This window comes from Mus caroli, unplaced genomic scaffold (genome assembly GCF_978045245.1).
Source record: "Mus caroli unplaced genomic scaffold, Mus_caroli_1 scaffold_1, whole genome shotgun sequence".
Lineage (NCBI taxonomy): Eukaryota > Metazoa > Chordata > Mammalia > Rodentia > Muridae > Mus > Mus caroli.
Genome location: NW_028227256.1, coordinates 148019246 through 148047057, shown reverse-complemented (window position 1 = coordinate 148047057; position 27812 = coordinate 148019246). Strand labels below are relative to the sequence as shown.

General features: G+C 38.9%; 1 protein-coding gene across 3 annotated transcripts in view; it reads left to right on the top strand.

Moving 5' to 3' along the window:
- Hmcn1 (hemicentin 1) overlaps nucleotides 1-27812 on the top strand; it is a 435732-nt gene that overhangs the window by 355978 nt on the left and 51942 nt on the right. For all 3 annotated transcript variants that reach the window (XM_029475879.2, XM_021160385.3, XM_029475883.2), the window contains 14 exons: nucleotides 4605-4801; nucleotides 8440-8521; nucleotides 9866-10002; nucleotides 11080-11221; nucleotides 12320-12464; nucleotides 12881-13008; nucleotides 13291-13447; nucleotides 15716-15837; nucleotides 16016-16180; nucleotides 18440-18547; nucleotides 19670-19807; nucleotides 19936-20070; nucleotides 23830-24099; nucleotides 27594-27784. In XM_029475879.2, the coding sequence (XP_029331739.1) occupies nucleotides 4605-4801; nucleotides 8440-8521; nucleotides 9866-10002; nucleotides 11080-11221; nucleotides 12320-12464; nucleotides 12881-13008; nucleotides 13291-13447; nucleotides 15716-15837; nucleotides 16016-16180; nucleotides 18440-18547; nucleotides 19670-19807; nucleotides 19936-20070; nucleotides 23830-24099; nucleotides 27594-27784 (2117 nt within the window). The remainder of the gene's footprint in view (nucleotides 1-4604; nucleotides 4802-8439; nucleotides 8522-9865; nucleotides 10003-11079; nucleotides 11222-12319; nucleotides 12465-12880; nucleotides 13009-13290; nucleotides 13448-15715; nucleotides 15838-16015; nucleotides 16181-18439; nucleotides 18548-19669; nucleotides 19808-19935; nucleotides 20071-23829; nucleotides 24100-27593; nucleotides 27785-27812) is intronic.

Genomic DNA, 27812 nt, shown 5'->3' with positions numbered 1-27812 from the left:
TCCCAGATGAAAGATTATAGGATAATGTTTCCATGTAATGGAGAGATGAGATCTCCCCATCTGCTAAAAACGCATCCATTTGGCGCATCACATGGAACAGCAACACTACTCAGCTTGCAAACATCTCCACTTGGGATGCTGCTGCTGTACTCAGTTCTCAGCAATGTGGTAGGAGGTGTCACGACCAATGTGTGGCTTCGAAAAAGTACAGTGTGGCTAGATCACTAAAGTAAGAGAGAATATCAAACACCGTGAAGCTATGAGCATAGCAGCACCCAGGATGTCATGAGAAGTTATGAAGTTTTCACGATAGTGCATCTCTCATCCATTGTCAGAGGAACTTGTTTTTGCGATAGGAGGTGATTAATACAGACACCCACAACTAGTGAATGCAGAGAATGAGAGATCTTGAAGTTGTCAGGTTTGGGCACAGCTGTATCATACTCCTTCTTAAAACCTCGGGCTTCATCACAGAAGAGGGGTCAGACAGACTGTAAGGGCCCCAGGTGTGGACGTCAGAAGAAAAAGAGCAGTTGCCGGAAATAAGAAGGCCATTGCACACATGAGTTTACAGAGTCTGTAGCCTTATGCATAAGACTTGCACAAGATCATGCCTGACAAGATCTCGAAACTTAGAGGGGAGAGACTCAAAAAGTTCTCAGTCCCAGCTGAGCAGCTATTGGCAACTGATGGCTCATGGGGGAAAGAAAGTTTTCTTCAGGGACATGGTGCTCCAGTGCCTTTAACCTGAGTACTTAAAGGCCCATGCTGACTGGACTCAGCTCAGCGGGTTTCAAAACAGAGCACATAAATTTGGGAGTTAAAATGGTGCAGGGACCCTATAGGTGGAACAACATTATGAACTAACCAGTATCCCGGAGCTCTTGACTCTAGCTGCATATGTATCAAAAGATGGCCTAGTCAGCCATCACTAGAAAGAGAGGCCCATTGGACTTGCAAACTTTATATGCCCCAGTACAGGGGAACGCCAGGGCCAAAAAGTGGGAGTGGGTGGGTAGGGGAGTCGGGGGGGGAGTGTATTGGAGACTTTTTGGATAGCATTGGAAATGTAAATGAGGAAAATACCTAATAAAAAAATATTTTAAAAAATGGTGCAGGGATGGTGGGTATGGAAGAAATTAGAGGCAAAGGAATGATGATTTATTCAATATATTATTAAATGACATATTAATATATTAATGAAGATCTTTTTAATTATATAAGTATCATATGCTTGTAAAAAATTCTCAAACTATAGATAAATAAAATTCAAATGTATATCATGAAAGAAAGCTCCAGTTTTATCCTCTAAATATGAAGAATCATTACAAGTTGTAGTAAGTACAATAGCATAAATTGATCTTTAACTTGAAAAGAGATAAAGAGAAAGCCAGTAAGTCAAGAATGGATTTTGAGAGCAGTGTTAAAAATTGTGATACTGGCTGTTGAAACAGTTTCCGAATTCATTCTTTATTCTGTTATGATTTTTCAACTAGGATGATTTTTCAAAATTTAACCCAATTCTAACATTTTTAGTTTAAGATTTATCTTGGCTTTTAGTAAGATTCACACTTACTTCTGTGATGCAGAGGTGAACCCAGGGCCCTAAGCATGTGTCCCAGGCACTGTCATTGAGTGACATCCTTGGTCCTTTGCTTTTCATTAAGCAAAATGTCTGGGGTTAGGGGTGGCCATTGTTGCCCTGGCTGGGCAGTTCAGATGTTTGTCCTTCTCTTGAGGCCTACATCATGGTTAATCAGTGGTCTTGCAATGTCCCTTTACCTCCAGCAGAAGTCAGCTCTGACTAGAGAAAGCCTCTGGCCAAGGAATTGCCTCTTTATAGACTTTCTTAGAAGCTCTGCAAAAAGCGAATCCACTTTGACTTCCCTAGCCAACAGTGCTACATACATTCCATTTAATACGTGCTAACTAGGCTGAGAGTTATGATATATACCACTTTTCTAACACTAACATAACTGGAGTCACTTAACAGCAATTAATAGTTAAACAATATTGGGTAGAGAAGTGGAACATCTGGTTAGGTCTCCCCATGGGCTTATAACATCATGGAAAGGTTATTAGAAGATTATACAAGCTAGAGGTTGTGGAGAATTGGGGCAAAACGGGTGCTTCTGGGCCATTTCAAACACATTGCAGCTGCAGTTTTCTGCACTAGAGCTGCACAAGATAATGCAAATCAACACTCCGCCCTCGATAGAGAAAAGTCCTATGAACTCCCACCCCTAATGGAGGAGCTATAGGCAGCTGATGGCTGCTCGGACAATCATCAGTTTGCATGACATTGTAGTCGCTGATAGATTGATCATGCTCCAGTGGGTGGCTGCAGGCCTATGAATGCATGTGTGAATGGCAATAATTGACCTCAGTGGGTTAAAGGGAGTTAGAAGGAAGGGCTGAGGGGGATCCAGGAACTGGAAGGAGAGGGGTCAAATAGGATCAAAACACATCTCATACATGTAGGAAACTCACAAAGAATAAATCTAAAATGTTATATTAAAAACCAAGGTCATGAGCAATGAATATGGCAGTTTTACAATGGTAATAATAATAATAATTAGGAAGAGGAGGAGATACCAAAAAGCAGGAAGGAAGATGCTCTGGTTATCATAAACAGTATTGTAGCTCAGATTAGGGTGGTGAAAATAAAAGAAGTGATACATTTTTCTAGAAATAATTGCACATTATTTTAGCTTAGTTGTGCATTTTGAATGTAGAGTTGATGATGTGAATGTATCAAGAATGAGTCTCAGTTTCCAGACTATGTAACTAAATGACTAGTAAATCCATCATTCAAGTACAGGGAACACTAGAAAAGGAACCAAAGGTCCTGAATGTCAGATCAATTTAGAGTGTTTTTATAAAACATAGAAATGGCACTGTTTAGTTGATCATAGTATTTGTTATTTTAGGAGTTTAGACAGGATACAAATTCTTGGGTATTCAGAGTCAGGGCGCTGAATTCCCACTCTTCCATGAGTATAAGACGTATGGGGGAAACCCAAAGAAAGGCGGTTGGCTTTCGCCTGACACTTGGAACAACTGGAGACTAGAGTTTGAAGCAATAGGAACCACACTGCTCGTGCCCTGCCGCTATCCTAACCTCATCCCTGTGAACTTGAGAGGGGAGGGAGTCCCAGTGAGTCTTCTGTTTACATGATTGGCGTGTGGCAAATAATAACAAAAAAAAAGAAGAAGAAGAATTGATTGTAGTCAAATGGAGAGCTAAACTAGTGCTTTCACCTCTTACAAGTCATGATTTGGTTTTTATAAGGAAGCTTCATATCACTCAGGGAACCTTGATGACGCCTGAGAAGCTCAGGCAGTGGGTGGTGCTGAGTGAGAAGCCTCCAGGACAGGGCCAGTGCAGGTAGAAGTAACCTCATTTGAAGTCTAGGTCTCATATAAATATATTACAGAAGATAATGCTACAAGCTTTAGAGACTGATTTTCATTTAATTCAATTAGCTATATGGAGCCATTATCTATTAATCAGGAAACCATATATCAGTCTTATAGTGCATGTAAAATATATTTTAACAGTCACATGTCCGACGCATTGAAGAGTAAAAGGAAGAATTCTGGGATAATGATTAAGACACACAGACTTCCTAATTCTTTTTTTCTAGATAGAAAAATGAGGGCTAACAAAAATTTAAAAAGGAAATTTGAACAAAGATGTAGAATTTGTATGTAGTATTGCTTTTTCAAGCATTTAATTTGAAGTAAAACATGCATACGTTTAAAAGAAACTCAGAGGGTCTCACTGTATTTCTTGATGCCAGTTCTTTTTTTGAAGGTGTGTCCAGTTCCACAGACCATTTCAAACTCAGTCGGACATCAGGTCCTGTGCTATGAGTCAGATTCTCAACTATGTGCCTGATTTAAAACAAAAACAAAGACAAAACCCCCTCAGCTCACCCTCGGAGCTGTCCAGCATCTACTTTGTCTGCCTCCTGAACGCAAAAGCCTACAGCTTGTACTAAGAATTTTTCTCTGAAAATTTTCACTGATCGCTGTAAGAAAAGTCTGTTTTAAAAGGATTAAATTTGGGAGGAGTTGAGCCAAGGACCCTTAATGTTCCTTCCAAGTGTTTAGACTTTTTAACTTTCTCTGGAGGAAGGTAATTTTAGAAATATAAACAGTAAAAGAGAAAGCTACCCCTGCCTAGACATAACAAATGCCCTCCATGCAGAAACCACTATTCCCAGTGTTTTGAATCCTTGCCAGTGAGAAGAACTAAGACCATCTACAAATGATCGTTCTAGTTTCTATACTCTAAATGGTTTATGTCATAGGATTGCAAATTTGAGTTGGAGTTTTCTTTTCAAACTTTTATTATCAGAACAGTTAAAACCTAATCTGAAGTGTGATAAATACATAATATAATAGTGTATATGTACTATATGTGGATAGTATATGATATAATAACATGTATGAAATATGAACATATATATGGGATATATTGTTGAAAATATTTTTATGTTAATAGTAAAGGCAAACTTTACATTGTAAATATTCTTCGTCAGTGCCTTAATGTGTAAAACAACACATTTCTCTTCTGTTGGGTGTTTCCATTTCATTAGAGCCACCTCACATTAACGGATCTGAGGTACCTGGAGAGGTATCTGTAATTGTAAATAACCCACTTGAATTATCCTGCATTGCTTCTGGAATTCCTGCCCCTAAAATTTCTTGGATGAAAGATGGCCGGCCCTTTCTACAGACAGAGCAAGTGCAGACTCTAGAAGGAGGAGCTATTCTTCGAGTGTCCAGTGCACAGGTAAGTGTCTCCATTCACATGATTATTTTATCTGCTTGAATGTTTTATCGCCTAATAAATAATAGCTACTGAGTAATTACGTCTGCACATCTGAATACATCACCTATCTCTACAGATTTGCAAAGGGTAGATTGCCGATATGATATCCATGACTGGGCAAATAGAAGGAAGATGAATATGGCAGAACATTGTGAAGAGAACCAGATACCTTCTAGTTAACTTAAGTGTGTTAAGTGTTCAACACTCCATGTGCTAATATATCTTCTGATGGTCCTAACTTTTTTCTATGTAGTTCTTCACTAGCCAGGTTAAGCAACCTAACATACAATGTGTGAGATTTCAGAGAGCACTTTTGATCCCCAAACTAGACCACTTGGAAGACTGGAGAAACAGTTTTAAGCAATGACCTTTCAGTAAAATTGGATGCTTATTCTGGTTTATTTTTAAAGAAACTGATCTGAAAAGTTAGCATATTAAATACTTATCTGGGACATATTGCTATCAATAATTTTTATGCTAACAATAGAGGTAAATTTTATATTATGAATATTCTTTATCAGTGTTCAGATGCCGTCATTTGTAAACATCAAATAAAATAACAGCAGTAATAATAACAATAACATTAATTACATATTCTGAGAGTCCAAAAGAAAATAGTATATGGCATGTTTGTGTTGGTTTATAAAACACAATATAACAAAATTAAATCTTTACAATGTTCATTCTGCATGACATAGAATAATAAGATTTATCTTGAAAGAGGCACAGGTACTAACTAACCACTGCGAGTAATGAAAGCAGTAGACCTCAGCACAGCTCACAGTCTGTGGCAGGGAACAGTGACCTCTTCTCCTTTCAATCCAAACAGTAAGAACCCAGAAAGGTTAGGCTAAACTTTCAAGCCATACCCTGAATCAAAACCCCTCAAGAGCATTTGCTCTCACTCTCAAGGAAATAAAATGCCATGCAAGATGCAACCAGATGGGAGTCAAGCAAACCACTTGAAACAGCAATGAGGTGGAAAGTGGAACATGACCAAGCCTCGAGCTTGCCTCTGCTTCTCCTGATCATGATGTGATGTCTTGATATTTGTGCACACCTGTTACAGCAATTACATTAGATTTTACACATCTGAATGTTGGTTTTGGATGTACCTGTCAGCTCTCTGCATGGAACATACATCTTTGTAGCAAATTCTTAATTGAATGGTATAGACATTTATTTCTTAAACTATCTTCCATCATAAACTAAGTCTGTGGCTTGCTCTAGGCAAGACATCTTAATCCTACAATCAAATACACTGATCTAGCTTTGCTACTATACAGCCCTCTTCTGAAGCGTAGCACATGTCACTGACTCTCCAGAGTCTAAAAACATCAACTTAATTTTTCAAACTTATCATCAGAGCACATTTCAAACTGTAACTATAAGTAATGAATTTCACTATCTAGAATGAAGCAAGCTGTTGAGAAATATTTCCTGGTGGAAGTAATTTTTTATTAGCCGCCAGTGATGTGTCAAGTTTGGCAACCTGAAGACAAATGAAGGGAATATCATCAGTCTAGATTGAACAAGAGTTGGCAAAGAACAGTTAGAAGTTTTAAAGAGACAATGAGAAAAATCAAATGTGATTCTCTAGAAAATGAATTCTGTGTGTGTGTGTGTGTGTGTGTGTGTGTGTGTGTGCACTCTCTGTGTATAACATATTAATGGGAGTGTGCGGAGCATTTGGATCCCCGAGCAAAATGTTAGGTGTGTCCCTGTAACACTTTCAACCTCATTGGCTTGAGATGATGCCTGTCACTGAGCTAATAGCTTCTATTTCAGAGAGGGTGATTGACCAGAGAACTCCCAGAATCCTGAGCTTGCAGCTCATCTCCAAAGTGCTGAGGTTATGGGCTCTTTAAATAGCTGCTAGGGATTTGAACTCAGGTCCTCATCCTTTCAGAGCTAATGATCTTCCACACTGAGCTATCTATCTCTTCCAGACCTTCATTTTCTAGTTCTTAACAAAGGCTTGTATGAACAATTGTCTAAAGTATTTTTAACCATTTTGTGTCCTTTTTGCTGTTCATTTTTCCATGAATTAATTGATTTGTTCACTTTATATCCTGATTGAAGCCCCCTCCCCATTCTCAGAGTAACTCCCCCTCACACAGTTCCTCCTCCTTTCACCCCTTCTTCATTGGCACTGAGAAAAGGGAGGTCCCTCCTAGGAAACCAACCCACCCTGACACTTCAAGTCACTGCAAGACTAGGTAAATTCTCTATCATTGAGGCCAGACAAGGCAGCCCAGTTAGGGGAGCAGGATCCACAGGCAGGCTCCTGCTCCAGTTGCTGGGGGACCCACATGAAGTCCAAGCTGCATGTCTGCTACATATGTGCAGGCAGGTATGCTAGGTCCAACCCAGTATGCTCTTTGGTTCATGATTAGTCTCTGAGAGCCCCAAGGGTCCAAGTTAGTTGACTCTGTCGGTCTTCTTGTAGAGTCCCTGTCTCCTACAGAGTTCCTCAATGCTTCTCCCAACTCTTCTGTTTTTCAAACACTCCAGTCTTAAATTTTGTCAAAGGAATTTGTGAAGCCGGCAAAGATCTTTTTCATAACCTATAAAGTCAAATTTGAATATAAGAATTTTTTAAATGCCAGTATTCTGAGAATGTTCAAGTAGTAAATAAGTGAAATGGCTAAGGACTTCTTACTGTTATAAAATATATTTTTATTAATAGTAAGGTTAACCAGAATAATGATCTCCAGATATGGTGTTCATATAATGCCAAACATAGATGAAAACTGACATCTGGCAGAAAACATGCATGAGTGTTTTAAATAATTGATTTAGGTTTTAATCAAATAGATGCTGCCATCAGTCTGACACTGTAACCAAACAGCATTCTATCACTGTATATATATCTCCACAACAGATTTGAGATGTGGTATTAATTTGCTTGACTTAGTAATCTGGTGTTTTGTTTACTAGTTATTTCTATAAACATACTACTTCCTTCAGAAAGAATATAATGGAAGTTTATGGCTTAACAAATGAAGTTTATGTAAATGAAGTTTACACAACTTGAACCTGTAATATTTATTTCTTCAAATTAAATATTGAACATCTGAGCTATCATATTTGGTGCTAGATCTTTTTTTTAAGATTTATTTATTTATTATATGTAAGTACACTGCCGCTGTCTTCAGACACTCCAGAAGAGGGAGTCAGATCTTGTTAGGGATGGTTGTGAGCCACCATGTGGTTGCTGGGATTTGAACTCAGGACCTTGAGAAGAGCAGTTGGTGCTCTTAACCGCTGAGCCATCTCTCCAGCCCCGGTGCTAGATCTTTTGCAAGTACACATAGACATATATAACTTTTTACTTATATATACTTTTTTCTTTTTTATATTCTTATATCAAAACTCCTTTCTAAAACTCCTTTAAAGATAGTTTTATACATAACAGAGACGTCGGCCAATGTACAATATCAAAACACTAACCATAGTATCAATGTTTGTTTCATCTGTTACACGTCCTTGAGTTAGTTTGCCTTATATAGTAATTTTGCTAGTTCTAGTGAAAGTTTATCTTCATCACCAACACCAACACGGTAACACTGCATAATTTGTTTGTTTGGTTTTTGTAGGTGGAGGATACAGGAAGATACACCTGCCTGGCATCCAGTCCTGCAGGGGATGATGATAAAGAATATTTAGTGAGAGTACACGGTAAATGTGGTGACTTATGTTTCATCCACACACAACCCTAGTTAAAAACTGTACTAGAGAGAGCTTGACATTTCATAACACATCATATGTTGATAAGTTGAGAAATACGTATTTTACAAATTTTATTCTTACTGTTAATAACATATGAGCTCTTTGGGATGTAGTTCATTGAAGTTTTGAGTTATTAGTCTCGTTTTCACACAAAGAATTCAAATTTGATGATTTAAAAATACCAGAACATAATTACAATAATGATTAGAATAAAAACAATCCTTAATCTTACCACATAACGATACAATGGTTTTTTTATGTAAACAGATTGCAAAAAAAAATGTGATCATAGTTGGGCATAGCAATATATATCAGTAGTTCCAGCTTCTAGGGAAGTTGAGATAGGAAGATTGCCTAAGCTTAGAGTTTGCAACTGACTAGGGAATCAAGAAGATCCTTAATATCAAGAAAATGACAATTCAGAACACAGAACTTAAGTTGCTTTATGTCTCACTTAATGGCGTGACGATCATTCTTATGTTAACAAATATATTCTATGGCATCATCTTTAAGATTGTATGTTGCCATATATCTTACTCCCTGTTTAGAGTAATTTAGGCATATTAGGATATTCTGCCTTTTTATCTATATTAACAATATGTTAGCAATTCCCTTTATTTTTAAATTTTACTGAACTACACTTACTTGTTTATACATGCATGAATGTGCACATATATCCTTTTAAAGATATATATATGCCTTTTACTTGCCAGAAAGTTTGAATTAACTAGGCCCTTTTGAATTATATATATTTAAACTGCTCTTCATGGAGAGAATTGAAAACTAAACAGATCTTGATCTAATTTTCAGAGCCTGACTGACTAGGCAATGCAGATTGTCTGGTATGAAGTTTCCCTGATATCTCTACTCAAAATTTAGCCTATCTAAGTAAACCCTAAATATGATTTACTGAGAAATATATCTGTATTAATCAGGAAAAATGGAAATAGTTCTTCGTACTGTGATGAGCAATTCCTAATTCAGTAATTTTTTTGATAGTCAGGGAAAAGTATTGCCTATATGTCTCCATTTCCTTACCACCTGTCAAATGGTGGTGGTGATGTGGTTGTCGTATTATTTACATCATTGTTGGAAAGATCCCATTATTAATCAACATGAAAGTGCTAAATAATAAAGATGCAATTTGTTAATAATCTAGACCATACATTGAATGGCAAATTGTTGAGGTTCACGCCTCTTTTATCATACAACAAGCTTAACCCTTGCTGGATACTGATGGATCATTTACATCCCATTTATCAAATGCACTTGATACGGTGTTCTCATGTTTAGTGCCTCCTAATATTGCTGGCATGGATGAAGCCCAGGACTTCACTGTGTTAAGGAACAGACAGGTGACACTGGAATGCAAATCCGATGCAGTGCCTCCACCTGTGATCATGTGGCTCAAAAACGGGGAGCAGTTACAGGTAAGCCTTCCATGTGACTCTGCAGATTTGTTTTTGAGAGGCAAAAGCAGTTGAGACTTTGCTAGTGGTCAAAACCCAACCACTTCCAGGTACCAGTTACTCCCAACCACACAGGCAAGCACAGGGGCCTTCGGCCAACTGTCTTCCCTTTCTAGCCTTTGCTTAGTAGTTCATTTGGGCCAAAACACAGATAGACTCATGACCCTCTAGAAACTGACACATGTGTGTCCTGAAGCCTGTAGGTTGAAGGCCTAATTGAACTCTCAGCTCTGCCTTTGGCTAAAAGGATAGAAACCATCAAGGGCTCAAAAGAACTGGTCTACTATGTCTCCAGGATAACTATTACTGAATTTTCCTGGTTGGAGTTTGGACTCTGGAGTGGCCTGACCCATCTGTAACAGCCCTACTGACAGGTTTCTAGGCCCAGAATCCTAAGGAGAAGCCAAAGTTCCTTTAAAGCTTCCTGTGGTTGGGTGACACCTACCTGCTAACAGCTTGGAACTGTTACAAGCCATCTACAGCAAGTGAAAGCTGACTCTGAAAGCTTTGGTGCTCCTGAATTTGGTAGGGACTGCTTTCCAGAAGACGTCCTAAGGAGGACTGATAAAGGCTTGTTTTGAACCATCCACACTGTCTTGCTCCTCCTTGTGTGATGTCATTGGAGGCACTGTACCCATGATTTAACCAAAGTCAATGGGCCAATGAAAGAGACTTTAGGGATTACATAAACCAGTCTTGCCACATGGCAACCATGTGGTTCATTCTGGTTATTTTTGCTCTTATAAAATAGTATTTGCGGTCTGAAGAGATGACACAGTGGTTAAGAACATTTGCTGCTCTCTCAGAGAACCTGAGTTCAGTGCCTAGCATCTATGCTGGGTGGCTCACGATCAAGCTCCAGAGATCCAGCGCCCCCTTCTGGCCTCCTCAAGCACCCACACACACATGCACATAGAGCATATACTACCCCCTACGCAAACACACACACACACAAGCACACATCATTAAAATAAATAAAGTAATGCTTTAATTTATTCCATTGACATTTTGATGATAGATTTTCCTTTTTTAATCCAGGCAACACCTCGAGTAAGAATCCTGTCTGGGGGCAGATACTTACAAATCAATAATGCAGACCTGGGAGACACAGCCAATTATACCTGTGTTGCCAGCAACATCGCGGGAAAGACTACAAGAGAATTTAACCTCACTGTAAATGGTAAGAAAAATTACCGTTTCACAGTTTGAAAACTTCACCAAGAATATTCAAAGAGGTGATACTATTTTTCAGGAGCTTACTAAATAAATCTTTGTGATCATGCTATTAACTTGAGAAAGCAACATATAGGACTTATGTTGAACATACATTGCAAATTAATTCACCTGCAAAATGTAGTTCTGGAGATATATTACAGCATCATAGAGGAATATATACACATACACGCCCCACAAATGCCCAGTGCACACACACAAACAAACACACATGCATACAAACACATGCACACACAGGATTACTAGTCGATCCAGATAGTCTGCATCATGCAGCTAAGGGGAAACCATCACACTACATCTGTGCAAGACAAACGGCCCATCATTTAGTTTGCCTTTATTTGTGGTGGCTTTCTAACATACTGTACATTTGCACAGAGTTACTCTTCCCTAACCAATGCCATACCACTATAATTTTCTTAAATATGCATATCTAGATGCCAAAACTTGCCAAAATTCAGGAAAACGTGTGCCTTTCCCTCCATAACAGTCCCTTTGGATTTTAACACAAGAAATTTTACAACGGACTGGATGACCCGCACGACTAATAATCTCTAATACTAAAATTCAAGTTCAGGCTTTGTATTCCCACATGAGCTCTATGATTAGAGAAATGCCTGTTCTGAGACTCACATGATTCACCACAGATGTGTTTTTCATTAAAACAGCCCCCTTTCTGTTCTTTATTTAAAGGGAAACTCTTCCAGCATTAACATTCTTTGACCATTATTTGGCTAAAGAGAAATAAGAACTATCAACTTTAATTTGCATCAGACCCAAGCGGAATTTTACTCACGCCTCTCTCACAAGGGCCAGATTTCGCATGCTGTATCCGGGATTTAAATTCTTCTCCCCATTTATTCTTTATTTTCAAATGCAGGATATCTTCAGTGGGACTTCAGGAATTAGACTTTAATTCTATTTATCCTAAGGTAGATTAGTGTAGACAAAGCTAACTACTTCCCTTAAAGTTCTCCTTACATCTCTAGATTCTTAATGAGGGCTGTGCTATTTATCGTAACTCGATTGTTGTGTTTGTTTTGTTCAGTTCCTCCAAGCATCAGTGGTGGTCCCCAGAGCCTTGTCACTCTCTTAAATAAGTCAATCGCCCTGGAATGCCATGCTGAAGGCATTCCAGCGCCAAGGATAACATGGAGAAAGGATGGTGTTGTGCTAGCTGAGAGCCATGCAAGGTAACACTTCTAAAGGGGGAGACAATACTGTAACGAGAAATTGAAATGTAAATCTTTCAAATTATTTTTTCTAATGAATTATTTTATTAGTCATTTTATTCGTTTACACTTCAAATGAATTGTTTTGATCTTACTATTTTTAGAATCAATATTTTCATCCTAAGATGAGAACCAAAATTTAGCATTTTGCAGGCATAACTCTTACGATTTAATTCATCAGGATCACAAGCCTGAGTGCTATGCACCTTCCCACTGTGTGCGTCCTTTTCCTCCTCTGGTGGCGCTGTAAATACGTCTCATCTGAAACAGAAAAACACTAACAGTAGATTTCATCCAGTCTTTAACATTTATCTGGGTCACAGTGTAAAACTGAAAAGGGTTGATTCGGAAGAACTTATCTGTCATCTGTCTTACAGATATTCCATCTTGGAAAATGGATTCCTTCATATTGAGTCAGCACATGTCACAGATACTGGACGGTATTTGTGTATGGCGACCAATGTGGCTGGAACAGACCGTAGGCGAATAGATTTACAAGTCCATGGTAAATATACATTTATTAAAAAAAAAATTCAGGCTTCAGGTCACTCTTTTCCAACAGAAACTAGTGAGCTAATAAAAACCTGGACCTCAAAGACTGAGCATATCCCACCGCATTATGAACAAGACAAAGCCAGTGTTTTCCCTCTCCTGTGGTTAATATCACCAGTTTGTGACAATTTCCTGGGCCTTAATTATATGGCAAACTACTAGTGACAAATTTTGTCAGAAATGTTTCAAAATAACTTGCTATTTACTAAGACTGTTTTCTCCTTAATTGTTTTAGTGCCTCCATCGATTGCTATGGGTCCTACCAACGTAACAGTAACAGTGAATGTCCAAACTACTTTGGCTTGTGAAGCTACTGGGATACCAAAACCATCAGTCACCTGGAGAAAAAATGGACATCTTCTTAATGTAGATCAAAATCAAAATTCATACAGGTAAGAATAAGTCATTTCTTTTGAATATTTTTTAATTTTTTTAATTGACACAATTGTATATAGTTATTGGTACTATATGATTTCAATACATTGAAATATAATGTATTTCATGTATAATATCATGTTGTATAATGATTAGATTGGGATAATAGGCACATCTATATACATGCATATTTCTTTGAGTTAAAAACATTAAAAATAGCCAGGCATGGTGGCACACACCTTTAATCCCAGCACTCAGGAGGCAGAGTCAGAGGCAGCCTGATCTACAAAGTGAGTTCCAGGACAGCCAGAGAAACCCTGTCTCGAAAAACAAAACAAAACAAAACAAAACAAAACAAAAACATTAAAAATCTTTAAGCTGGTGCCGGCGCACATCTTTAATCCCATCAATCAAGAGGCAGAGGCAGGCAGATCTCTGTGAGTTAGTGGCCAGCCTGGTCTACAGAGTGAGTTCCAGGACAACCAGGACTGCATAGAGAAACCCTGCCTTAGTACCCCTCCCACCAAAAAAGACCATTAAAACCCCTTCCTAGCGGCTATTGTGAGATGTTCAGTGATTAGTCAGACTTTCCTCTGTGCAACTGTGCTTCCATGATGCTGTCATTGCACACCATTCCCAAGACCTGGGAACTGAGTCACGTCTTTACTCCTGTTAGCTCATATTTTTATCTTCCATATATAATGAGTACCAGTAGATCCTTTTCTGTGCCTGGATAATTTCACTTAACATAATGAAGTAAAGATAAATCCATTGGAAAAAAATATCCCACCGAACATTTAGAAAGTTTTTTAAAATAACTAGTATTTTAACCCTATCAAAAGGAGCATCAAATATATTTTTTAATATTTTTTAATATGCATTTTCCTCAATTACATTTCCAATGAAGAATTAGCTAGTCAGTTGCTAGAAAAATACTCCCTTAGTATGAAATTTGATTTCCAACCTATTTTTTAATTAAAGATGCAGTTTTTCTATATACAACAAACCTATGATGGCTATTGTTTAACCTAGTTTGTTTAGTGTCTTCTATAATTTCATAATGACAATGGCTGTAAACACCTTTTCACATAAAAGACAAAATGTTCTGTGGGAATCAATACAAGCTTTAGTTGTAAAATAAAAAAATCAAATCTAACACCTTGAACTCTAATGTAGGTACTTGGCCCCTTGGGTAGGTAGAAACAAACAGCAGTTTCTCCAGGTCTTACCCTCTTCCAGCTTCCCTGCTAGAGCTTTCTCTATAGCAGTGTAGGTGTCTTGAAGGCTGAACTTTGAATCACTGAGAATTTCTGCTAGCTTCACCTCAATTCAGCTAACAGCCCATTATACCATCAAATTATCTGCCGGGGTGCTAACATCAAATACAGTCACAGTGATACTTTGACAAGAGGTAATTCTGACTTACCAGGAAATATGAAACCAAGAATGATTCCACTGAAAGTCTATCAGCTCTATTTCTCTCATCCTTTAATGTTTGGCATTGGACTCAGTGATTTAAAAATAGACTTTGTGCAAAGAAGGCGTAGACGGTGTGTCAAAGACACTTCCATTAAACCAAACCCACGTCGCTTTTCTTTTTCCATTTTCAATTGTGCAGCATACATGCATACACATGTAATTACATGTGTGTGGGTACCTGTGGGTAGGTAGCAGGACTGCACATATGTGTGCATATGGATGCCTTAGGCGAATGTTAGGAATTATCCTCAACTGCTCTTCTATCTTATTCACGGTATCAGGATCTCTCCATCATATGCATATACATACAGGTGTGGATATGTATACACATGGTACATCTCCAAAATGGCCATGAGCCATGACATAGAAAGAAGCATATATAAAGCACGGGGCAGGGGCAGTGAAACAGATAGACCTCTACTCACTTACATAGCATAGATGGAATCAAATATCCACCCTCAAAGTCACTGATAAATTTGAGATGCTTTTCATAAAATCGTGTCAAATGGAGCCTGGGATACATACTATGTTATTAAATAGTAGCTGTCAATATACTTCATCTACTAAGAGAAGTTTGATTATGATGCATGTATTCAGAAAATGTAAGATTCAGTGTTCAGGTAATTCTTCCAGGCAGCTGTTTCTTGTTGATAGGAAGTTTAGATCCTTTACTGTATAAAGTTACATTTTGATGTGCAAACTTTGCATCAGATGAATAACGCTCACTTATCTCAGCTCCTTCAAACACCAACTGCAAAATACGTGGAAACTAATGTACAGAATCTCGTGTTTGGACTCTCCTCTAGGCTCCTTTCCTCTGGTTCACTTGTAATCATTTCCCCCTCTGTGGATGACACTGCCAGTTACGAGTGCACTGTGACGAGCGATGCTGGAGAGGACAAGAGAGCAGTGGACCTCACTGTCCAAGGTAGAAAGAGCCTGAAAGTAGAATGGTGGACACACAGTGCTGTCCTTTCACCACACAGCCTCCCTCCATACCTGCGTGGCACTCACTCTCTAGCATCAGGGAGAAGAGGGACAACTTGGCTCTGGGAATATGGAGGGATGGAGTGGAAGTGTGTGGTTTTCTCTTCTTGCTCTTCTAGTTCCTCCCACCATAGCGGATGAACCTATGGATTTCCTGGTGACCAGACAGGCCCCGGCAGTCATGACCTGCTCAGCTTCTGGAGTTCCTGTTCCCTCAATTCACTGGACCAAAAATGGTCTAAGACTGCTTCCCAGAGGAGACGGCTATCGGATTCTGTCTTCAGGTAACAAAACCTTGTTCTGTGGCTGCGCTCTCACTGACTAGAGTAGTTAGCGATGGGCAGTCTTGCCCAGACTTTTGTTGACATAATGAAAAGTTTAAAAAGCCTTTGTTCCTGAAATACAATTATGATAAGAAGGGGGAGGCAGGTAAAAGACAAAAAGGAAAAGAAAAAGAAAAAGAGTCTAGAAACAAAATAACATGTACTATCTAAAACTGATCTGATATAATAAGCATGGTCATAAATATGATAAACCACAGACATAACAAATTCTCTCTTTACAGAGAGTCACACGTTTCCCACTGACAAAATAAAATGTTTATTTAAAAGCCGCTTAGTTCCTAAGACAGAATTGTCCTATCTTGAGACTATGTAAAATAAGCTTGAATTTTTTTCCTTTTTGTTTATTCTTCTTTTATACAATACATCCTGACGGCAGCCTCTCTCCCTCTGCCCCTCCCAGTTCTCCTCCCTTCTCTCCTCTCAGGCTGACCTACCTCCCCTCTCCTCCAGATCCACTGCTCCTCCATTTTTAATGTTCATATAATTAAGCAAGAAAGGTTGGGTGCTAAAAATTACAAATTTACTTTTGACAGTGGTCATAGTCAACAGTTATACAATTTATAGCATTGAGAAAACTTACTTAACTAAATGAAAATACACAGATTTCCATTGAAAATGGGTCTTGTGCTAGGCAGGCATACTGGGAGACAGATTGAGTAACAACTCATCCTGAGATTTCATGAGTGTGTGTTTTCTGGTTTTGTTTTTCCTTTTCTTTCTTCTTATTTAGTCTTCTGTCATACGATATATCCTAACCATAGCTTCATCTCCCTCTAATCCCCCCAGTCCCCTCCCTCAACTCTTCTCTCCCACAGACCCACTGCTGGTCCATTTCCCTGCAGAAAAGAAAGAGCAGGCCTCCCAGGAATATCAACCAAACACAGCATTAAAAAAAATGCAGACTAGGCACAAACCCTCTTCTCAAGGCAGGACAAGACAACCCAGTAGGAGAAAATTGGCCCTAAGAACAGACAAAAGAGTCAGAGATGCCGTGTAGTGGTGGTGTACGCCTTTAATCCCAGACTTGGGAGGCAGAGGCAGGCAGATTTCTGAGTTCGAGGCCAACCTGGTCTACAGAATGAGTTCCAGGACAGCCAGGGCTACACAGAGAAACCCTGTCTCAAAAAACCAAAAAAAAAAAAAAAAAAAAAAAAAGAAGAGTCAGAGACACTTCCACTGTGAGGAGTCCTGCAAAACCTCAAGATAAACTATATTGTTCTAAGAGAATATTTGTGTTTTTTTTTAATCAATGGGAAATAATAGGACATTGACTCTCAGCATATAGCTTTGGTTTTAAAGCAGAATATTTTGGCTATCTCAGATAAATCAGTAGACTGGTTAGAATTCTATCATAAAACAGAAGGGTTTGCTGTACCAGTGTAACCATAAAGTACTGCTCTAGAAAACAGTGTAGAGCTTTCTTGCAATGTTAAGCAGAGTTGCCATAAAGTCAGCACTCCATCCAGGGTCTCTCTCCAGGGTGTATAAAAACCCTGTCTGCACCTGTGCATTGGAGATGCTCACAGAGTCATCCAAAATAGCTGAAACGGAAAGCAATTCAGATGCCCATCAGCTGCTGAACAGATACACAAAAGTGCTGTTGTCCACAACAGGAAATCTATTTGTCTGAAAAAAAAAGGGGACACAATGTTACACATGCTAAAATGAATGAATCTCAAAAATGTGCTTACAGTGAAGTTAGTAACAAAAGCAAAAAACCAGAGTGTGTGATTCCACCAAAAGGCAAACCTATAGAAGCAGCAGATGGATGGATGTGGTCTAGGACTGGGTTTGGAAGCTGGGAGTGACCACAAATAGACACTGGTCTTTTGGAAGGTTTCTGAAATTAGTTTGCGGTTATCATTAACTAACTCTCCAAATATTAAAACAAAAAGCCCTCATTACATGAATATTTGATGGCCTTTCTGGTAAGTAAAGTATGCATCAATAAAGCTATTAATAATTAGTTTCTTGGTAATATCAAAAGAAACATGAGAAACATGTAACTTACTGAATTAGGAAAACAGAGATACACCCTCTAGTAAAACTTTAATCTGGGAGACAGAGACAGGAGGACTGTGAGTTCCAGACCACCTTGGGCTACATATGAGGTTTCAGAATAATCTGGGCTATGTGGCAAGATCATGTCACAAAAGCAAACAAACAAGAAGAAAACAAAATATTTTCTTTTCCCATTAGGAGCAATTGAGATACCTGCTACCCAATTAAACCACGCAGGAAGATATACATGTGTTGCTCGCAATGCAGCGGGCTCAGCACACCGGCATGTAACCCTTCGTGTTCAAGGTATGGAAGGTTTTTTGTTTACTAAACTCTTGCTGGTGGCTTGATGGGTGGAGTTCTTCTCTAGCATGTGCAAAACCTGGGGTTTGCTCTCCAGGACCACACACTAAAAGTTGGCTGGTTTGGGGGCGTGCTAATTATTTATTGTGTTTTTATTGTCATGTTTTATTCTAAAAGATGGTACTATGCAAAACTTCAAGTCAATGGCAATGTCTTGGGTTATGTAAACCTGGAAGATGTTATTCAATAGACTACAATTGCACATGATTACAAACTATACAGAACAACCTAAATAAATGTTTCTTCTTTTGTTTTTGTGATCTCTTCCAACATCAGTTTTTCTACCAGCATTTTCTACTACAGCTACTATATAGTAAGATGTAAAAAACATAAGACCAGTCATAACTTTGCTCTTGTACAATCAACTCATTGATGTTTTGGGTTGTGGATTTGACACATTGAAACTTGTGGGAAATATTAAAAAAGAACTGCAAGTTCCCTCACTACACCCGACTACTCTCAGCCCCAGTGGTTTTGCTGGCTATGCACTGGCGCGGCAATAGCCAGCCTGTTCTTATCTCATGGAGACTCTGACTCAGAGATCCAAAATCTCTCCATCTAGCTCTCTGAGTTCCCACTGGTGGGTCGTTACCACGCTACCCCCATGCTTCAAAACCCCCACGGGAAGGAAAATGCAACACAAACTTAGTTCAGAAACAATGGTAACTCAATCACTGGGTGCAACAACTAGAATCCTAATCTTGTAAGCCTTATTAAATCTAAATTCTCGATCCACCACTGAAACCGGAGACACTAGTAATTACATCTTGTCCTCACATTATCCCCATCCAAAAGGCCTCACTCTCTCCTGCTTCCTCTTGTCCTCCATCCAACCAGAAGTCCTGCCTACTTGCCCAGTGATTGGCTCCTTTATTCTTTAGGGGATGGTTCACAAGAAGTCACCTGAGTAACTGACTCATTCATTCGAAGCCCCTCCCAAGAGAGCAGAATTAGCATCAAAATACAAACAACCCCAGGACTATCCACAACAGAAACTTATCACCATAGCAGGCAGCTTTGCTTTATAAGAAGCAATGCTATTCTTCTGTTGATCTGATTTTGCAGAGCCTCCAGTCATTCAGCCCCAACCAAGTGAACTGGATGTCATTCTAAACAACCCAATCTTACTACCATGTGAAGCAACAGGAATACCTACTCCATTCATAACTTGGCAAAAGGAAGGCATCAATGTCATTACCTCAGGTACCTACCATGATTTCAATAAAGATTGTTGCGCTATATGCAGTGCTTTGTAATCCAGAAGTCTGTGTGCCTTCTTATAAAGTGAAAATAAAATTTCCTCTCACTCTACTTTTATGACTGTGGTATAGGCAAGAGCCTCGCCGTTCTTCCTAGTGGCAGCTTACAGATCTCCAGAGCTGTTCGAGGGGATGCAGGCACTTACATGTGTGTGGCCCAGAACCCAACTGGTACAGCCTTGGGCAAGATCAAGCTGAATGTACAAGGTACTTGAGTAATTCATCCTCTATGTCTTCAGATATGCTTGTAACAATATGTACTAATTGTTCGTATGTAAATAGTGTGGTCCTCCGCATCCGCTCTTCATTTTAGATCACAGTATCTTACTTTTTCCCCTAGAAAAATCTACAGATGATGACGGAATGTGTTGTTCTTTTTACTTCATGTGTGAGAACAAGGACCTTCGTCCTATTTTAACTTCTATGAAACTCTACTTGATAAAATAGACAAATCTTTATGGTTCACTTTGCAAGTTTTCGTTTTTCTGAGGAATATAGTGAAATCTTTCCTTCGATGTGAAATGTTTCTAACCAGCATAGCCATGCTTCATAAACTGACTCTCAGTCTCAGCATGAGACCACCTGTCCAAGAGTCAACACGTGTGGCCTGTCTTTCACCTCAAGACAATCTCAAACTGCAAAAGTCGCAATATTGTCAATTCCCATATGCACCAATAACTCCTGTGAGTGAAAAACGGCAAGAACAGTGTGACATTTTAAGAAAGAATGGGATAGCAAAAGACCAGAGCCATACAGTGTAGCAACAGTCCTGCTTCATCTTAGTACATTTGGTGTTTGCATCATTAATCTCTTACTGCACCCATTATAAACTAAACTTCATCATAGGCATGTGTATGGGAAAACATAGGGAGTACGTAATTCTGTAATATCATCAGCTTGAGACATCCATAGGGTCTTGCAATTTATCAACTGTGAAGAGGGAGCAAATGTGCTTGTTCTTATTCATGATAGCACATTTAGTAAGATGGGTTTTAGATTTATTTTGTTTTTATTCATGTGTTTGTGTGTGTGTGTGTGTGTCTATCCATCTATTTGTCTATCTGTCTGTGTGTCTGTGGGTATGTGCACATGAGTGCTGATGCCCACAGAAGCCAGAAAAGTGTGTCAGATTCCATGGAGCTGAATTATAGGCATCTGTGAGGAGTCCAGTGTGGGTGCTGAGAACTGAATTCTGGTCTTCTGCAAGAACAGCAAGTGCTCTTAAGCTCTAAGGTCATTTATCCAGTCCCTTTAACAGAATTTTCAACAAGAGAAACAACCCAAATTTGTTGAGGTAGTACTGAATTAAAATGCTTGTCACTAAGACTGATGGCCTGAGTTTGATGCCTGGGAACGCATGATAGAAGGGGAGAACTCATTCATTCACACAAGTTGTTCTCTGACCTCCACACATGAGCTGTGCATGCACACACAAAGGAATGACAACAAAAGATAACTTTAAAATTACAAAAAAGTCAGGAGTGTGTGGGTGAGGGGGGATAAACAAAGAGAAGGAGGAGGAAAATAATTTTTCATGTTAATCTGACAGTTTCATAATATAATTTCTATGTCTTTCTAGGATATGAAGCAAAATGGTAATAGGTTTCAAGATACTGAACTTAAATGAATTAATTATGGTATTTCCTATAGAGAATTAACAAATACAGTAAAGTTCACATTCCTGCTATTTGAAATCTTAATTTCAAAATGTGCAAAAAGCAAACAGAAAAACAGAAACTGAAATGATGAATAGTGGAAATAAGATATGTTGAGTCAGTTTATTAGATCAATGGTTAGAGTGGGCTTCTCTTTGGGTAAGGGATAAGGTAAGAGATCAACAATGATTAAGGACAAGACATCTTGCCATATTGTCCACACTGGTGACTAGGCAGTGGTGAGCAAGAAGAGCACAGAAAAGCCTGAAGGAGAATGGACCAGGACAGGGCTGTTGTTAAAGACCAGATACACTGTAGTGGAATTAACTTCCATTCTCAGCACAGCAGGAAGGATGCAGCCAGGACTATGGTTCTGTTTGGACTAGATGCTTTTGGATACTGTGTAGATATTACCTTTGGGGTAGGCAAGAGTGGACCTAGAAGAGTGGTTAGATTTGTCTGGGCAAGTTATCATGGTCTGAGAGAAGAAGTCAAGGTATGAGCTACAGAAAAGTGAGGTATGTAGGTATGTGTAGGTAGGTGTATATGTATGTAAGTATGCATGTGCACTTGTGAAATTGATTAAACATATGGTCAGGCCTGATGAGAGAGAGAGAGAGAGAGAGAGAGAGAGAGAGGAGAGAGAAGGCTAATTTTTCCCTTTCTTTCTTTTCTTTTCTCTCTGGCTACTAAGAGTTAATGAACTCTGAGCCTCTTGCCTACCTGGCCAGGGAGGGGCTCTTGAGCCAGAAAGAAAAGGGCCCAAGTAACTAAGCATTTTCTTTCTTTTTCTTTTTAAAGATTTATTTATTCATTTTATGTGAATACACTGTGTCTTTCTTCAGACACACCAGAAGAGGGCATCGGATCGCATTTCAGATGGTTGTGAGCCACTCAGGACCTCTGGAAGAGCAGTCAGTGCTCTTAACCACTGAGTCCCATAAGCTTTTTTTTCCTTGATGCCCTGATGCTACCAGCTGGAGTTAATTGCCAGAAGCTAGGAGATTTGGGGCACAAAATAGCCAAGAGTTAAATAAAGAGTTAAGTTGCCCAAAGTAAGCCACTTTTGGCCCTTCAATTGCTGAATCCATACCCTATTCCACTGCTGGATGCCAGGATAACTCCTGGCACTAGGGATAGGAAGCCATGGTTTCTGCATAGTCATGTTGAATGCAGGAAACTTTTAAAATCCATGATGCTAGTGTCAGGTAGAACATTGACTGTGTATTAACATTCATGATAAGTGTATAGTGTAGGATGGAAGATCATCTGCACTCTGTACTAAATCCAGAAACTAGATGCGATTTCCTAAGGAAAGAACATAGACAGAGAAGAAATCCAAGGACAAATCCTGGGCCAGCCATTGCTTTGAACTCTGACAAAGGGGAATATACTGGGGATGCAGCAGAATGGGGGCTGGAGGAGAATAATATTTAAGAAGAGAGTAGTTTTGAATGCACTGTAGTCAGAAAATATTAGAAGTCAAAATTATTAATTTCGGCAGCATTGTGGTCATAGAAAAAAAGCATCAGATTTGAATTTTTCTTCACTAGATTGTTAAAAAGGTTAAACAATGAAGAGACAAAGACACACACTAAATATTGGATAGTATCTGAACATTGCATAAACAGATAACTGTAGACACCAGAGGCTTGAGAGATTGTAGATAGGCTATCCCCTTGCAGATATAGTTTGTGGTGGGGAGCACACACTCAACCTCTTAATGCCAGTCACTATAAATACTTATGAATTAAAATTTCTATGGTGGATGATCTGGGTCTTGGCAAAAAATCCAGAGCAATACCTAAGCAGTGAGTGGTTGCTGTAAATTCTTGGAAGGGAAACCCTTAGCAGGTTTCTGAAATGGGAAGAATTTGTGTATATAGCTATATTCTGCAATCCATTTGTCTGTGTATTCATTTGTAAATATTGCACTCTGCTGAGACATCACGACAAGCTCTCTAGAGAATACAGGGATCAGATGTATCTTTGAGCAGTGAAGTATTTCACAAAGCTTGATAGAGTCCATTTTAGAAGTGCCCAAAGTGAATCATAAAGTTTGTGTATATTACAATACCTCTGTAGACCCTCGTGACTTTCTGAAAGACTCTCCTGGATGGGACTCTTCCAATACCTCATGAATGGATGCTTATCTTGTTTAAAATTGACTGTTGCTTACACTTGTTATTTATTAAACTCATGAATTTAAATGTTCCAAGCAAAACCAATCTACAGAATAGAAGTCTCAAGTCTTCTATTGGAAGACCATAGGAGGAATTTGTACACTCAGTGTGAGTCTTCTGTCTTTCAGTTCCTCCAGTCATTAGTTCTCATCAAAAGGAGTATGTTGTTACAATGGATAAACCTGTCTCTCTACTGTGTGAGACAGAGGGCTCTCCACCACCTGACATTACCTGGCATAAAGATGGGCATGCACTTACCGAATCCATCCGCCAGCGCATCCTGAATTCAGGGGCTCTGCAGATAGCATTTGCTCAGCCTGATGATGCTGGTCAGTACACATGCATGGCTGCTAACATGGCCGGATCAAGCAGCGTCAGCAGCACACTCACCGTCCATGGTAGGTTGTTTACCACGATTTATTTCCATCTGTTGTATCACTGTGGCAATGAGAAAAGTTGCCAAGAAAAAATGTGGTGGGAATCAAAGTCAAATTCTGTGTGAAGAAAAATGTGTGCTTGAGTTTCAAGTCCATGTTCAGTACGTTGTGTTTGTTGGTGTCTACACACATCTGTGTGAGAGGTGACATCAGGATTTCCAGGAAAATCAGTGCATGGCTAACATCCCCTTCTTATTGTGATTGTTGGGGATTGTCAGGGTTGTGTGGTGACCATACAAGTTCTGTGGCTCTTCTGTTTCACTTCTTGAAGCTTCAAGTCATTTTGGCTTAAAAGTAACCACCAGTTGACCTAAATGACACATGCAGTTTGAACCTTAGGAGAAATAATGATTCATTATTAAAGATTAATTATTTTAAAGTAGTACAACATATTTTTCATTGTAATTGATATAACAAAATATCTGAAAATCAACATTAATGAGCTGGAGAGATGGCTCAGCTGTTAAAAGCACTGGCCACTTTAACTAGAAGACCTTTTTTCAATTCTCAGTACCCACTTGGGGGCTCTCAACAGTCTCTGACTCCAGTTCCAGGAGACCCAATGCCTCTGGCTTCCATGGGCTCTTGGCACAAATGTGATGTACATGCAATAAAAACATGTACATGCAATAAAAACACACGTACACATAAAGAGCATCTTTAAATATATTTCTAAAATAATTGTCAAAATTAAAACCGTTTGGGGCTGGAGAGATGGCTCAGCGGTTAAGAGCACTGACTGCTCTTCCGAAGGTCCCGAGTTCAAATCCCAGCAACCACATGTTGGCCAACAACCATCTGTAATGAGATCTGATGCTCTCTTCTGGAGTGTTTGAAGACAGCTACAGTGTACTTACATATAGTAAATTAAATCTTTTTAAAAAAAGATTAAAACAGTTTTATTGTCTATTTCAAAACTAATGATAGAATATTAATGTCACTGGTAGGACTAAACTAAAGCAAATTAAACTTTTCCAACTTCTATGTTTAGGGGTATATTTTATTTTAATAAGTTTATTGAAATTTTGTAAAATTTTGATTTTTTAAGTATATCCGACTCTGCCTCAATTACATAGCAAAAATGATTATTTCGAATGGAATTCTTTTTAATTAAATAAATAATATACTCAAGTTAGAATCTTCACTCATTATTTTTAACTTGAATATATTATTTATCCAATAGATTTCTTGCTTTTAATTAATCTATTGAACTAATGGTTGTGCATTTAGCCTTTACCTTGAAGCAAAAGATTGTTCTTTTCAAAGCCTCAATACCTGTGCACCTAGATATGCAATAAAGGCAGACATTGTTCATTAACTTATTGATTTATTTATTTGCTTTATATCCCAGTCTCTGCCTGCCCCCCTTGTTGCCCCCCACTACCACCACTTGAACCATAAAAGCCAAAACCCCAGTCATAGGGAAAAAAATAACCTTCTTCTAGCTAACAGATAGGTCTGATACATGGTTTATTTTCAGATTATTTATAAACTATTTCTAAAATGAGGGCTAAATATTAAAAGTGCCATGTATGACTCATAAATTCATTGCCTTAATATTTTTTTATTCCAAACAAATAGAGAACTAAAAGAAATCTACTATGAGCAAGGTATGGTAGTTAGCACTGGCATGGAATCTGAACTCTTGAGAGGCTAGGCAAGAGAATCAGGAGTTCAAATCCTTGACTAGTGAGTTGGAGACCATCATATGCTACAAGATGCTACAAAACAACAACATATAAAAGAGGTGTGTGCCCGTGGACCCTACCAGGGCAGGCCGCACACCCAGAAGTGGTCAGCCAGTTCAAACTGGACTCCATGGACTTGTTTTTTGCATTGCTGTTATCGTTCTTAGTTTTGCTTTATTTTATTACTTAAGGAAATGAACATAAAGTTGGATGGCTGAACAGGTAAGGGAGGGTCTAATGAGTTAGAGAAGGAGGATGAATGTGATTGAAAGTTACTGTGCATAATCCCCAACGAAAAGGTAAAATCGTGGATGATCTCCAAAGATAGAGCCAGGTAAAAATGCAAGCATGCTTGAGAAAAGGACTGCTAAGCCCTACCCAAGATTAGAAGCTATTGGCAGCTGCTAACTGCTAAAAAAAAGAGGGTTGTTTGTTTGTTTGTTTGTTTGTTTTGGTGGGTGGCCACTGGTGGCTTGTCCCAGTGAATGTCCTCACACCCTCACAGAGGTGAATACCTGTGGGCAGGAGTCTTGAACTCAGTGAGTTAGAAAGCAATATGTAATCCAGGCAGCAGTGGCACATGCTTTAATCCCAGCACTTGGAAGGCAGAAGCAGGCGGATCTCTGTGAATTCGAGGTCAGCCTGGTCTATAGAACAAGTTCCAGGGCAGCCAAGGCTACACTGAGAAACTCTGTCTCTAAATAAATAAATATAATGAGAATAATTTTAGATTAGATAGAAGATAGATAGATAGATAGATAGATAGATAGATAGATAGATAGATAGATAGATAGATAGGTTAGTGTAGGAGCCAGAAGAGATGGATGTCACCATAAAAACAAGGACCTCTAAATCAACATGATCAAACCTCATAAGAACTTACAGAGACAGGCAGCATGCACAGGGCATGCACTTGTGTACATCAGGACTCTGCATATAGAGTATGGCCTTCAGTCTAGTGTTGCTATGGGATTCCTGAGGGTGGGAAGGAGTGGGTCTCTGACTCTCTTGGGCTCTTTTCCTTCTGTTTCTTTATTTTGCTCAATTTTGATGTGTTAGGGTTTTATTTTGTTTGTTTTTGGGGTTTTTTTGTTTTGTTTTGTTTTCTGGGGCTTTTTTGTTTGGTTGATTTATGGTTTTTGTTGTTTTTGGAAACAGGGTTTCTCTGTATAGCCCTGGCTGTCCTGGAACTCACTTTGTAGACCACCACGCCCAGCCTGATGTGTTAGTTTTATCTTGTTTTATTTTATTATTATCATTTAGATCCCTATTTGTTTTCTAGTGGGAGACAGAAAGAGGGTGGGTCCAGATGAAAAGGAAGGTGGGGAGGACCTAGGAGGAATAGAGAGAGGGCAACCATAGTCAGTATATATTATATCAGAAAAAAATCTATTTTCAATAAAAGCAGGGGGGAGGACGTGAGGTCTGAAGGAAGATTTGTTGGAGGGGTTGTGGGGGGCATTGTACAAGGGAAGAGAAGAGGATCCTATTAATATGCATTGTACACATGTGAAATTTTCAAAGAATTAGTAAGAAATATTTGAGAACAAGAATGTGTTGCTTTCATATGATAGACTACTTCATAGTTTGGGGTTTGGGGTTTTATTTGTTTGGTTGTTTTGGTTTTTCTGTTTGTTTGTTTGTTTGTTTGTTTGTTTTTCCATACTCCTAACAAAGTATGTCAAAAAGCCCTTGAAGGGATTTTTTATGTGTTGGTTTTCAATATGAACTCAATTTTCTGGGTGACTGTGTCTAAATTCTTCATAGTACCACCTAGGATCCAAAGCACAGAAATACACTTCACTGTCAACGAGAACTCCCAAGCTGTTCTCCCGTGCGTTGCTGATGGAATCCCCACGCCTGCAATTCACTGGGAAAAAGATGGTATTCTTATAGCCAACTTGTTAGGGAAATACACTGCCCAGCCATATGGAGAGCTCATCTTGGAAAATGTTGTGGTAAGTTTAATGGGCACGAGCAGACACT